This window comes from Psittacula echo (genome assembly GCF_963264785.1).
Source record: "Psittacula echo genome assembly, chromosome: 3".
Classification (NCBI taxonomy): Eukaryota; Metazoa; Chordata; class Aves; order Psittaciformes; family Psittacidae; genus Psittacula; species Psittacula echo.
The window spans coordinates 29,736,715-29,751,047 of record NC_137736.1 but is presented as its reverse complement, the minus strand read 5'-3'; the positions used below and the strand labels follow the sequence as shown (position 1 = coordinate 29,751,047).

General features: G+C 36.3%; 1 protein-coding gene across 4 annotated transcripts in view; it reads left to right on the top strand.

Moving 5' to 3' along the window:
- SYNJ1 (synaptojanin 1) overlaps positions 1 to 14,333 on the top strand; it is a 62,786-nt gene that overhangs the window by 38,675 nt on the left and 9,778 nt on the right. For 3 of the 4 annotated variants that reach the window (XM_080612157.1, XM_080612158.1, XM_080612160.1), the window contains 8 exons: positions 1,858 to 2,014; positions 2,366 to 2,483; positions 2,596 to 2,811; positions 3,596 to 3,674; positions 4,269 to 4,431; positions 6,977 to 7,183; positions 8,143 to 8,271; positions 13,784 to 13,831. In XM_080612157.1, the coding sequence (XP_080468283.1) occupies positions 1,858 to 2,014; positions 2,366 to 2,483; positions 2,596 to 2,811; positions 3,596 to 3,674; positions 4,269 to 4,431; positions 6,977 to 7,183; positions 8,143 to 8,271; positions 13,784 to 13,831 (1,117 nt within the window). The remainder of the gene's footprint in view (positions 1 to 1,857; positions 2,015 to 2,365; positions 2,484 to 2,595; positions 2,812 to 3,595; positions 3,675 to 4,268; positions 4,432 to 6,976; positions 7,184 to 8,142; positions 8,272 to 13,783; positions 13,832 to 14,333) is intronic. The other variant, XM_080612159.1, reaches the window with a different exon arrangement.

Below are 14,333 nucleotides of genomic sequence, written 5' to 3'. Positions count from 1 at the left end.
TATACATTAAGCAGGTGCAACTGTTAAAAATATGTATCTATAGAAGTTCTTTTGGTAATGTTGCCAGTTACTTTAAATTGCTGCAATAATAGGTCTAATGCTGCCACTGTGTCATTTTCTTGGACAAAGGCATAGTCCAAATTGTAGACCTTTTTACTTACTTTGTTACTCCAAAAAAATAAAGTAGCAAAGTCTGAAGAAACCTTCAGATTTTTAATTTTTAGGGTTTCTTGGGAGGCAGCACGTAGCAACTAACAGAATATTTGTAATTAATTAAATTTTGTGTGCAAATGTGTGTTATTTCTTTCCATCTTTATGTGGGAATGCTGTAGATGGTAAAATGACAGATAATCCTCTATTGCCTCTGTTGTTAGTTTTGTGTACTTGCCAACACTTTGATCATAAGTAGTGTTTTTTCTGAATTAGAGTTCTCTTCCATTTGTGCTGGTGTCTTGCGCACCAGAACAGGAGGGAAAACACTTGATAAGTTTCAATTTATTTTTTTTAAAGCCCAGTTCCTACATAAAATGAGATGTACATTCAAGTGGGCAGACAGCATGATTGTTTGTTAATGTCACCAAAACAAGAGATGTATAGAGGATTTGGGGACACTTAGAGCAGTTATAAAGCTGGAAGGAACTATGGAAACTACCTGAATATGAAAAAGACTCAAAATAATCTCCTGACGGGGGAGAAAATGGGGGTAGTATTGCACTGTTGGGTAATACTCCATTTTTGAAAGTGACTGACTGGGCAGCAGCAAGTATCAGCTGGCTACCAAGGGTAGCTCTGTGATTGCATGTGGTTGTTATCTGGTGTATCTGCTGTTCAGGAAAGGCATTTATATAGCTACTTTCTTCATAAAAGTAGGTTAAGAAACAATTATTGGAGGCAGAGAAATTAATTGTCTAAGAAGTTGTTGATCTTCTGACACAGATTTTTAAATTGGCTGGATTTCAATTTATATTTCCAATAAGAAAAGCAGGCTACCCTGTCATCTGATGCAGACCTAAGTTAGATTTCTATTTTTCAGATCTCTGATGTTAAGTGAAACTCCCCATAAAAGTTTAAACTTAAGACTGGAGCTGGTTGAGATAACTAAAGAGTATTAGATTATGTCTAGTTTAGACACTTAAGGAGGGAGCAGATCTCCTGGCCTTCTAGGGTCTTGTATCAGCTGACTCTGTTTATGTTGCAAAGTACCTAACGGATTTTTTGATTCATTTCAGTTGACACTGTATCTCTAAATACCATACGTCCTCTTGGCAGATAATATCTCCTTTTATTCTGTTTTCCTATTTGCTTGAGAAAAAATGGTGAAACCCTCTGTCTCTAATACTTCATATCAAATATATTAGGGACTCTTTCTGTCTCCCACCCCTTACCTTCTATTTATTGCTGTCTTGTGTCAATTTGGGGAAATGTTTTGCATGTTTAGATAGATACATGGAATATAAACCTTAATTCCCAACTTTTGCTGGCACATGAGCAACTAACCAGCTAATTAAAGTGTTGTGGACGGCATCTGTGTTCTGGATGACCCCAAGTTCTGAATGACGTTAGAGGAACTGTAGGTTGCTCATGAGCCTGGGTTTAAAGATATAAATGTTGGCATACTTCTGTTTAATGATGATCTGTCTGGGTCAGGGTCACTATTTAGTCTTAGTGGCAAATATAGGATGTTTTCAGCAGATAAAATTTGGAGAAGGATTCATATTATCAAATAACTACTTTTTTTTTTTTTTTTAGATGTATACAGGTTTTCACTGTTAGAAAAGAGAATTCTCATTAGTTTCAAGCAGTTTCCCATCTGTTTCTGTCTTCTGGCATGACGCATAACTGCCTTGTTTCTTACAGATTTTTAGGGGATTTTTGGAAGGCAAAATAAATTTTGCTCCCACATACAAATATGATCTGTTTTCTGATGACTATGACACCAGTGAAAAATGTCGCACACCAGCATGGACAGATCGTATTCTCTGGAGAAGAAGAAAATGGCCTTTTGACCGATCAGGTTTGAGTGCTTCCTTAAGTTGTTTAAAATATTCTTTTCACTGGCTTGTAGAATCCAATTAGTGACATTCACAGTGCTAGTGATTCTGCACTTCTATCCCTGACTTTGTATGAGACAGAAAGCTTATAATAGCATCTACAGTAAACACAGTGATGCTGAACAAGAGGCTCAAGAATCAGGTGCCAGTTACTGATATTTCAGTACTTCAAAAGGAACTTCTGTTTTTATCTGTAGAACACTTGGTTTTGGTTTACTTTCTTTTTTCTCTATTTACAAATAATTTATTTTTTAAAGCATATTCTTGCAATCATGGTGGTTTTCCCCTTTTGTTTTCATTAATGCTGGCTGTAGCTGAAGACCTGGATCTTCTGAATGCTAGTTTTCACAGTGACAGTAACGTCCCTTATACATGGAATCCTGGTACTTTGTTGCACTACGGAAGAGCAGAGCTGAAAACATCTGATCATAGGTTTCAGTTTTATCTTATACATTACTTCCTAATAATTGAAAATTTGATATTCATATTACCTATTTTGTTGTTCAGATACTCTGCTTACAGATCTTTCTTTTGTATTTCAAAGGCCTGTGGTTGCATTGATTGACATTGACATATTTGAAATTGAAGCAGAAGAGAGACAAAAGGTTTATAAGGAAGTGATTGCAATGCAAGGACCACCTGATGGTACTGTAATGGTCTCCATCAAAAGTTCTTCAGCAGAAGAAAACTATTTTGATGACAACTTAATTGATGAACTTCTTCAAAAATTTGCAGGCTATGGTGAAGTTATACTTATAAGGTTAGAAAGACTTTTTACATGTATCTTCATTTCTCTTCATTGTTTCCACCTATTTCTTGAATAAAGTTACTTTCTTAGTGGTCATTTCAGTTACAATCTGCTCTGCTTAATTTTTAACATTTAGATTTCAACTTTCATGTCTTTACAGATAAAAATAAGTTGTACATACCTCTATGTGTCTCAGTTTTCAGACTTAATTTTTCCTGATACTCTCTATTTTTGAGATAGAGTGTCCTACTGACTTTGTATTCTAAAATTAGGTTAGTAATTTTAAAAGACCTGAAGATGAGAAGATCCCTGTGAATGCTGAGCGTTCACTAAACTGTTAATTGAACTTCAAGTGTTGTGGTATTTTGTTGGGGTTTGGGGGGTTGTTTTGGTTAGAATTGGGTTTTGTGGGGTGGGGTTTTTTGGTTGATTGGTTAGGGGTTTTTTTTCAGAAGACTAGGAGCATAGTTCCAAGTCCATAGTGTGATGACATATGGAACAAGTAGTACAAATATCTAACCTGTAGCCACACAACTGCTATTGAATGTGTAACTGTAGTCATATCATTTTTAAGAGGACAGTGCTTTCACTCTGTGTTATTTACCTGGTTCTCTGTTTCACTTGTTGTTGCAAGGATACATTCAATTAAAGCTTATTAGCCAATTATATTTTAATGAACTTAATAAATAATTATTCTTCATGAAATGAACCACTGAAAAACCTTTAAGATAAGAGACTTGAAAAGTTAGTAAATAGGATAAGGTATTTTAATTATTGTTTCCAATGGGCTTTGCAGATTTGTGGAAGACAAGATGTGGGTAACATTTTTGGAAGGAAGCTCTGCTTTGAATGTTATGAATTTGAATGGCACCGAGGTAATGCAAAAATTACTGAACTTTCTTACAGGAAGAGAAAATCCAACTTTTTAAAGACTTCTTGGTTGGGGCCGGGGTTTTTAATTTGTCCATTTATTTTTAAGAATAAAGTTTTTCATGTTCCTTACTAGACTGTTGCATCCAATTTTATTTTGGAGTTTTTTTTTGTTTGGTTGGTTTACTCTTGGTATTCATGTAGCTTTGTTAATGTAGTGTATAAGCAAGTCTGTTTTTCTTTATGAAGAGTAGTGTCTCTGTCGGAATAAAGAAACCTGAAGTTTTCCTATTAAAAAGGAAAATCTTATGAGACAAGTTGTTAGTTTTTCTTTAGAAAAATATTAAATAGCTATAATTAACAGTTTAAACTGCATAAATGTGCTTAATTACCAAAATGAAGTGAAAAGCATAATTACTTCTGTGATGTGTCAGTGTTACTTTTTAGTGCCAGAAATTCTTATTACCTTATTTGTGACATTTTCAGTGTTTTTTTCAGTGTTTTTTCATTTTTCAGTGTTTCAGGTTTTTTTCTTTTTAGATCTAGAATGCTGAATTTTAACAATTTCTGGTTTGTGCATACCTTTTTTGTCAATTCAGCTACTAGGAAGGATTATAAACATAAGTTTGAAAAATCCAGATTGGATCAGAACTTTGGAAGATGAAATGAATCTAGAGAAGATTAATATTGGGCTACCTTCATCAACAAGCTCCACTTTGCTTTGTGAAGATGCTGAGGTTACTGCTGACTATGATATGGAAGGTGTGTTGAAATAAAACACTTGTCATTTTGAAATGTTTACAGTACTAAATAATGTGGTTAATTTAATGCATATATAAATACTTTAACAAGTTTATACCAATCTTAAATAGATAAACTAGAAATCCTGTTATTGCCAGTAATATCTTGACAACTTGTTGAGCAGTGTTAGTTTGCACTTGTATTTTAAGGTTTTACTAATTTGCTGACAGTCTCTTCATTCTTCTCAATTTATCCTGTGACCTACCCTCTCAGGGTTACTTCTTTCAGGGAACTTTTACTGTTCATGAAGATACCCTATAAGCAGGATATACAACACTTCAGAGTGCAAAGCAATTATAATTTTTTTTTGCTAATGTGCATAATACGTTAATAGGACACTGAGTATTTACCACCCCCAAGCAGACAACAGGTAAGCCTTTGACAGGCAGGCAAATATGAGTGGGGCAAGGAAACCTTCAATCTCTGTTGCTCTTGGAATGGGCTGATCTTTGGCATTGATGAGTTTCATTTCGCTGGTTTTTGTCAGTTTTGTTTTTTCACTGGAGGGTTTTTATATCTTTTCATGTCATACTTCTTTAGCATAATGTCCTGGTTTAACAGTAGCAGTCATTTTTTTCTCCTTCTTAGTAGCTGGTGCAGTGCTGTGTTTTGACTTTCGGCCTGGGGATAATACTGATAAAACCGATGTTTTCAGTTGCTGGTCAGAAGGTTTATCCTGACCAAGGACTTTGTGAGTCTCATGCTCTGCCAGGGAGGAGGAGAAGCCGGGAGGAAGCAGGGACAGGAAACCTGACCCAAACTAGCCAAAGAGGTATTCCATACTACAGCACGTCATGCCCAGATGTAGAATTGAGAGTCCCCGGAAGGGCTGGATCACTGCGGGGTGGGGGTGAGGTACCGGTTGGTGAGCGGTTGTATTCTCTTCCTTGTTATTTTCTTTATCATTATTATTATTGGTGGTAGCAGTAGTGGTTTGTGTTATACCTTAGTTACTAAACTGTTCTCATCTCAACCCGTGGGAGTTGCATTCTTTCAATTCTCCTCCCTGTCCCTCCAGGAGTGGAGGGAAGAAAGGTGGGGGGGGAAATAGACTGCGTGGTTCTGATTTACAGCCTGGGCTTAAGCCACGACACATAATCCTCAAGTTGCTGAATATCACTATTGCAGCAATTGTGCCTCTGCATTTTTGCTTTTCTTTACTTGCATGTTTCTTATCTATGGACTTTGTCACATCTTATTTTTTAATCTGTTAATTAATTTTTAGGAAAGGTCTGATTCACTCTCTACATTAAAAAATACTCTTCTTATATCGTTGGCAAATGAAACAGCTATTTTTTGAACAGCAGCAAAGCCACACACACACACCTTACCTTCTGACACTTCCTGTGTGTATTGCATTTCCATATGTATTTTACAAGGTTGTTTTTTGTAACGACTTGAACAGATGTAGTTTATAGATGTAGTCATTGTGTCTATATTGATTTATTCTGACTAGTTCATTTGCTTTGAATTTTTATCCAAGCTCCTTAAGGGTAAACATCATGTTGCAAAAGTTTCAAGAAAACAGATGGTGGCTATATATACTGAAAAGATTAGACTAAAAGGGTTTTTTATATAGGTGTTCCAGAAAGGGGTGTATGTTTTGGTAAGGGTACAGGTATGGGAAACCTGTATGAAAAGTTGGAATTGGTCATAGTCTCGATGTCATAAGATGCTTCATCTGTTTTCCAATGCAGGTAGAAAACAGGACTTTGACAGTTTAGACACTTCTGTGGTTGGTTGATTTTATTAATCTGTGTGAAATAGCATGATTTTCTTCAAATGTGATGTCTCGAATCCCACAAGACTCTTGGATCAAGAGCTAGTATCTAATTGGCAGCCTGATTACTCTGTTACTGCTGTGCAGTGCAAAGTTGAAGATGGAACTGCTGTAGAACATTGCGTTGTTCATGAACCTTGGAAGAGAGGATTACTATGGTCCTGTTGGAGTGTGATGGGATAATTGTCTATTTTAGGCATTTTGAATATCAACATGAAAATATTCTAAATTGACAGTTTATTTTTCACAGGCATGTCAATGTTGAACCTTTTTTTTTTAAACTTCAGTCCACCTTTTCAAAAAGAAGGTGTTACAAATAGAAGATACCTTAAAATCCCCTGCGCAGCCTTCTGAAGTATAAGTGAAGCTTGCCATCTATTGCAAACCAGGGAAATAATTTTTGCAAAGATCTTTTTTGTAAAGCTGATTGTTTGGTTAAGCAATGTTATGGTTGCCACTCTATTATAATTACCAATAATGTATTTCTATAATGCATATTGTGCATTTGGAGTATTTTCAACCAGTTTGAATATATATGCATTCTTCATATATAATTTTACGATGTAAGAATCATGCTTTGGTTGTTGAGCTAATTCCTTGGAACTTGAAGGTTTTTTGTAGAAAATCCCATGCCTGGAATAAGTTTATAATTTTTCCACTTTTTAAAACAAAAACCTATTGTTCCCTTTATTTTACATGCTTTTTCTTCTTTGGGATGTTATTTAGGAGACATTGATGACTACAGTGCAGAAGTAGAAGAAATCCTTCCTCAGCATCTACAGCCTACTTCAAGCTCTGGTCTTGGAACCTCCCCAAGTTCTTCACCACGTTCCAGTCCCTGTCAATCCCCTACGCTGTCAGATGGACCTGCACTCCCAGTGAGACCAAGCCGAGCACCGGCAAAAACTCCTGGACCACCTGTTTCCACACACAGTGTGTATTACATAGCTCAACTGCCTCTATTGCTACTATACAATCTGGCAGCTGTCTGTCCCAGTGGTAGAATACTATCTTACAGATTATTTTTAATAGAGTTTTTAGATTAATGTAAAAGGCTATTCTTGTCATGATCTAGCATTTTCTGCATAAGTGGCTGTGGGCGAATCACCTCATCCTTTGTCTCGGTTCTCCTAATGAGCAGTAGAAGAGCTTTGTTTCCTGTGTCCATGGGTCTGCACTGCTGCAAGCTACCCCACTTGCTCTAGTTCTTTAGCATTTCATCATGAAAGAGATAGCTCAAAAAGTCACATGGTTAATAGGCTTTCTAATTTGATTAGTTTTAAACCTCTGCTGAAAAATTCTGTTGTAGTGTATCGGTATCATCTTACTTCACTTCAGTCATCCTCTTCAAATACAGCCCATTTCAGTTAATGCTCCTATCAGCCGTAATAATGTAAATTGTAATATGTAGATTTGTAAATAGGCTGTATAATATGAAAGCTACTGTTTAAACACAACTTTATTTCAGTGACAAAGGTGATATTTAAAATTAGTGTTTGGAATGGCTTCTAGAGTAGTTTATTTCAATGTAATTTGGGCTACCTTCACACAGACTGCTAAAATGCCTTCAGAATTCCCCTTGTAACAATTTTTTCTAGAGCACTTAGTTCAAAATTTGGAACTCTTCAATTTCTAAGAATGTTCAGGATTCTATGAAAAGCATATGCTGATTAAAGCATATGAGACAATAATCTTGCCTTAGGGAACCTGCTTCTTTTCTCCATTGGCTTATTCGTTTTGTTTTCCCTCTCTCAAAAACTTCTGTATCATTGTTTCCAGGGCTGATAACTGACTGTCCTCTCTGCAAAAATAAGTTGCTATTAGAACAGCTTTACTGTGATTAGAATGTACAAGTAATTAATGTTTGCATTGTTTTCTGTCATCTTGTTCAGCTGAATTTCAGGTTGGCACTCAGCAGAAAGAGCCTTCTCAGAGCCTGGAGCCTAAGCGTCCTCCTCCACCTCGCCCCGTTGCTCCTCCTGCGCGCCCCACTCCACCACAGAGGCCACCTCCACCGTCAGGTAATGCAGTAATGTGCATCAGGTGGTCAGGAATATTTTGTGTCAAGTTTGTGAGGTGAATTTTGAAGTCCACACCCAAACTATATATTACATTTTGGTTTGGGGCTCAATGGAACATATCATTTTTTCACCAAAATGTTGAGTTGGTACATTTAATAGTAATAACTGTATGGAAAATAACAGCATTTTCCAGTACCATTTAAATACTGTTGTCTTTGCTTAGTGAATAAGTTTAAAAAAAACTATAAACTTATTTTCACAATTTAAAAGTGCGGCCTTCCTACAGCAGTGTTTACTCAACATTTTTATGTCTATAGCATCTTCATTTTTAAAAGACAAATAGTCTTGTGCATTCGTGGATTATATTCCTTTAATTTGGGCATCAGTATGTATGCATTTTATCATGTCCAAGTTTTTAATGTAGAGTTCATCTGGATCATCTGAAAATGTAAACAGTTGAGCACTAAGAGAAACTGGATGTTCAGAAGCATATGGGCAACATAATTAATAACTAACTGACCCTTGTCATTTTAACTTTCTCATTCTTTTTCTTCCCTCTTACTGTACTGATATTTTTCATTATTGCTGCATTCATTTCTTAAATACTGTAAGGCGGTAGGAGTCCTGCACCTGCTAGAAAAGAATTTGGAGGTAATGATTTTAATTGTTTTCGAATATGACTACGTAGCAAAACTACTATGGTGGTCTGTTATGCCAGTACTTAATATGATGATGTCCAAAGGTCTAAAAATGGGTAATACTTGAATGTCAGTGTAATCACTTTCTCAGGGTTTGTATCCCCCTCTGAATTACATTTGACTTTTTAGTGAAACAGTATTTCTCCAGAAGTTGCTGTATTATAGTCAGAGAGATTAAAGTTGCCACAGGTACTTATTACTTGGTCCTGGTCAAAATATACCATGCTGACTTTTCTGTGGAAGCAGAAACCTGTGTTTATTTGTGAAAAGGCTAGCTTTTTTCCTCAGTCTACAACAAGGAGCATTGCAAAACTGATTGTGATTGTAGCTACTTGCAGTGGTTATCCATTAATTAATTGTTCAAGTTGAAACTACTGCTGATGGGTAGTTTATTTTTTGTTTCCAAGTCCGATATGTGCTCCTAAGTCCTTCCTAGAGACATGAAACGTCCTCCATAGTTTTTGGAACTAGCCTCTACTTCAGAAACACAAACTTAGCAAAGGAATTTATTTGGTTACTTTGAAGGCATTTGAGAGCTACACATCTGTACTGCCGTAATTCCTTCCCTCTTGATAATGCTGAGGACCTTATCAACCCTTCTGGCTAGTTTTGGTTTTTTTGAGCTTGTCTGCTTTTGCATGTAATAACAAGTTACACATTCTCAGAAGTGCTGCTTCTTGAAACTAATTTTTGTCCTTCTTTGTCCACGCTTTGTAACAGAGCTGTTCTGCTTGGACTTAAATCAGCTCATTAATACATGGGATAGAGTGAGAACAGTGAGTGGCTCTGAAATACTTTCTTAATGGCTCTTCAGTTACTACCACTTAGTTGGTAGGAAAGAGGAGTTTTTGAGAAAATAATTCATAAGCTTTGAGCAGTCTCAGAAAATAAGCAAAACTATTTTATGTAGTATAAATATCCACTGACTTAGTCTGATCTCTGGCAGAGATGTGCATGGCTCTTAGATGCACTTGAGGGAAGGAGATCATTATGCCAAAAGGAGATCATTATGCCAAATTCATTAAAATGCTTAAGTTTAAAAAAATGGCCAATTTATACATAATGTGTTACCTATGTGAGATTTATTTCCTCGTTCTACTTCAGCCTTATGTGGTTTTATCTGCACGGATACAATCCTGTTTGCCTAGTTTGTCCCAATTTTGCAAAAACTAGCGCTTTTTTACCCTTTTTCCCAACATAGCTTCCCATAAAGAACTGTAACTTGCATAAAACTTGCATTTTTTGCAGTCTTTTAAAAGAGATTGTGATGACCTGAAGTTCATCCCACTTTTTCTGTCCTCCTCATTTTCCACTCATGGTGTACATTTGTAAGGCATAATGCTTTGCTTTTCCGCAGTACCTGAGCTCAGCTCAGAGCAAGCTAGCGCAGGACTGGAAGCAGTATAAATGTCATAGTGTGATACCACGCTTGGGGAAATGACATCTGTTTCTTTTACCTAGAAGGCTTCTAAAGCACTGTGAAAATGTCCCTGAGTACTGTATATCAGACTTTGTTTTTAGACTTCTGTAGCACATGCAAAGTGACACTGATCGTGTCTTTAAAATGTCATGCATTTCAAATGTTACGGGGTTTTTTTTGCTCATGTGTTCTAACCTTTTTTTTTTTGAGTTCTGCACTGCCTTCAATGCCCATAACATTTCTTCTGAGGGCTCAGTATGCTTTGGAGATAGGAGCAGGATTTGGGCATCTGAGGTTTAGGGGGTTTTGTAGAGTTTGGTCATATTTTACATCAGAAGTAACTCAGAATTCAAGGGAACAAGGCTATATGCTTGTTGCAGGGTGTTGCAAAGTGTAGACTTACTGCCTGCTAATGCCAGAGACTTCCACTGAGGATTTTATAAGCTCTCATTGTTTATAGTTAAAAATAAAATGTTGCACTCTGTTTACGCAAGATTTTTTTTTTAAGACATTACAGAGTAATTATAAAGGCTGCTGGTTATCAATTACTTAAAGTTAAAAAGAATATTTGCTTTGTTGTGTTTTTTCCTTTAATAATATTAGTCAGACTTTTCCTGATTAATGCAGGAAAGGCTTATAGTTCTCTCTTATCATTGGTTTAAACTGTTAAAATAGGGTGAAGATTGGGTTAAGATTGAGAGAATGCCCAATATTTTCAGTATATGCAACAATATGGGTAAAATGCACTACATTTTCAATGTGATTATCCTCCAAATAAATAAGCTTAGAAAAAACAGTACTCAAGTTGACATTAAAAGAAATGCAAGTATGTTAAGCTATGAAAGTACGTGCACCCAAACAGCAAGTACTTATTAGTGTACACTGACAATTATAGTCACTCATTAAACTTAGTCTTGCAGGAACCATTCAACATCATTATTTTTCCCCTGTAGTTTTTTTTTTTTGTTTTTCAGAGCATTGTTTAGGTGCATTGGGATATGTCAGTCATTTTGAAAAAGCTTTTTCTTCCTTCTTTCTACTTCTTTTAAATATGGGGAACTACCTTCTTTTGTTGCTGAAGAAGGAATGTTCAGTAATGGCGGAAACAAGTAGCCTAAAGACAGTAAATGCATTGTTCAAATATAGGCAAATAGCCTAGATTTCATATATATGCACACACAGATATACACACACTTGTGTACGTATGTGCACATTTTACTTTAAGAGAAGTTGGGGTTGCTTTATTTTCCATAAAGCTAAAGTGTAAATGTAACCTTTGCAAAACGTAGAGTTCTGTCTAAAGATGTCAAGGCAGGAATAACAGGTTGTTTCTATGTAAATCCAATCACTTCCCTTAAATACTGTTTAAAACAAATATGTGATATCTTTACTTACAAAATACTGTTTCAAACTGCAATAGAGATTTTAAGCCATATACAGAGTAGAGTAACAGTTTAACATGATACCCAAAAATGTGTTTCACATTCAGATATAGATTTTTCACGGTCCTTAAGATTAAAATCTTCCTATAATGCCAATTATGATAGCATTATCACAGCACCACAATTTTACTTTCTCACCATTAAAGAATACTATTAGCAAGTAAAATTTGAGGTATTTGACCTTTATGCCCTTTCTCTCCCATATAGTGAATATTTTTAAATTTGCAAAAGCTTTCAAAATCCTCATGCATGAAAGTCTTTCTATGTATGTATGGTGTGCCAGCATAGAGACATGTCTGTGGTCAAAGAGGTTCCCTACTGCCTTTTGCCTGAAAGGAGTTTACTTTATAAATCATCTTGCGTAAACCGAGATTTGCTTGACAAGAGCATCCTGAAAATACCTATTATAAGTATGGGTTGAGTTGAGCTTTGGAAGGGGAAGTGCAAATCTGTGAAATGAACAGGCTCATTCCCTGCTCTTGGAGAGGTTTTATTGTGTCCCTTTCCATTAATACTCTGAGATGAACAGTTAGCTTTATGTCTCTGTAACCACAGAGGGTTCAGAGGAGTGTCCTGTACTCTGTTGGGCTGCTCTCCACCTCCCTTTATTTTCTTCCAGGTAGCAGGTAGGCTTCTCATAGCTTATGGGTTACCACTTTCTTTTGTCTCCTGGGGTTCCTCTGGATTGCATGGGAGCTAGAACCTGAAAGCAATTAAGTGTTCTCAGGCAGCATTCTCCTCCTGTGCCCCTGCCTTAAAAATGCTCTCTGTTCATCCCTCCTCAGTGCTGCTTCTCTTGCAGAGAAGTTCACTATCAGAAACTTTTGCAAGGTATATCTAATGTTAATTGGCAGAGCCTGAAACTCACCCAGAATATATAGCATATGCTAGTATTTAACATCTTTGAACCAGATGTTCAGCAAAACCCGAGATATGACGTATCTGGAGATAATCACATACCAGCCTCATGCAGCCTTCACACCTCCACCCATATCTGACAAAATTCACAGCACTCTTTCCAGATCATAGAGAGCTCCTGAGCAGATACCACACATTGGCACATGATGAGAAAGCATGAGGCTGTGTCATCGCTAAGGCAAAAGTTGTTTTTAAGGTAGGCTTCTTGAACACTGGCTCCCTTTCCTTTCTCTGTACTTGAGCCGCTCCAGAGTTGCCAGATATTACTGGTACTTTTTCCTATGTGCATGCCTTAAGGATTTCTCCTTACATACGGTCTAGTGTTACGTATGTCCTGCCATGTTTTTACCATACAATTTTAAGGATACAGTATATGCTTGATCATACTGCAAAACCAAAACAATTCAGCATGGTTATGCATGATTGAAAATCTTCTTTCTCTCAGTCTGAACTGTAACATCTACTGTGCACCATTTGACACAGCTTTCCCAAGTGCAGAGTGCTACTTGGACAAAACTTCATGATACAGTTCTGTAGGATACATTTATATAGAGTGGAAAACGTTTCTTCCATAAAATTGCTTATACACACGTAGTCTTGGCAGAAACATACTACACAGTATTTCTCCTAAAATACAGGAAGCAGACTTAATGTTACAGGTTGTAACTGATGTACCTGTTTATTTTCACACGTTTGAATATAGGTATGTGCTCTGCTTTCACAGAGTTTCAAGACTGACGTTAAGACCATTCTGAATTTATAAGTTTGTGGAGAGTGGATACTGAAGAAATGAAATTACCTTCCGCTGTAATGTAAAATTGAAATAATAGCATGTTTCTAAACATGATTGTTGTTCATATCAGTCTGGTTTCCCCATGCTGCTACAAACAGTTATCTCCTACAAGTAACTATAATTTAGCTAGGCATTTTTTTAATTGTGTAAAGCTGTCTTGTGGCAGTGTCTTTCTGGTTTTACTTTCTCAATCTACTGCTTTTCTTATGCAATATACAGCTTCTCTTCTTTCTCTGAAAAGGTCTTGGAGCTCCTCCCAGTCCTGGGGTAGCTAGGAGAGAAGTAGAAGGTAACAATTTTTGTATTCTAGAAATGGATTTCTAATGTAATACCTGAGTAATATTATTGCCCTTGTGATACTAAAGGTGGTTTCATGAAGATATTTATTGTGTAGGCTCTTTCTTCTTTTCTTTAACATGGTTTTCAGACAGCCAGGTTGCTTCCTGGTTTTCAGTGATGATATGAATAGTTATAGAAGGCAGCCTTAATTTATGAAAAAATGAGGTGAAAATTTAGACTGAGCTAATCAAGAAGAATGCTTTCAATTCTAGCTCTCAGATTAAGCTGTAGCTGACTGATTGCTAGAGTACATACTGTACTTGTAACAAAATCAGGAACCTAGGAAGCCTGATTTATATGTTCACATATTTTGGGGAGAGAAACTTACCTGTAAGTAATTTAGCTTATAATTTAATATTTTGTCTCTTCCTAAAGAGCATAGTGTAGGTATTCTGATTCTGAGACCTAAACTATGTGATATACATATACGAGAAGCACTTCTCTTGCATTAT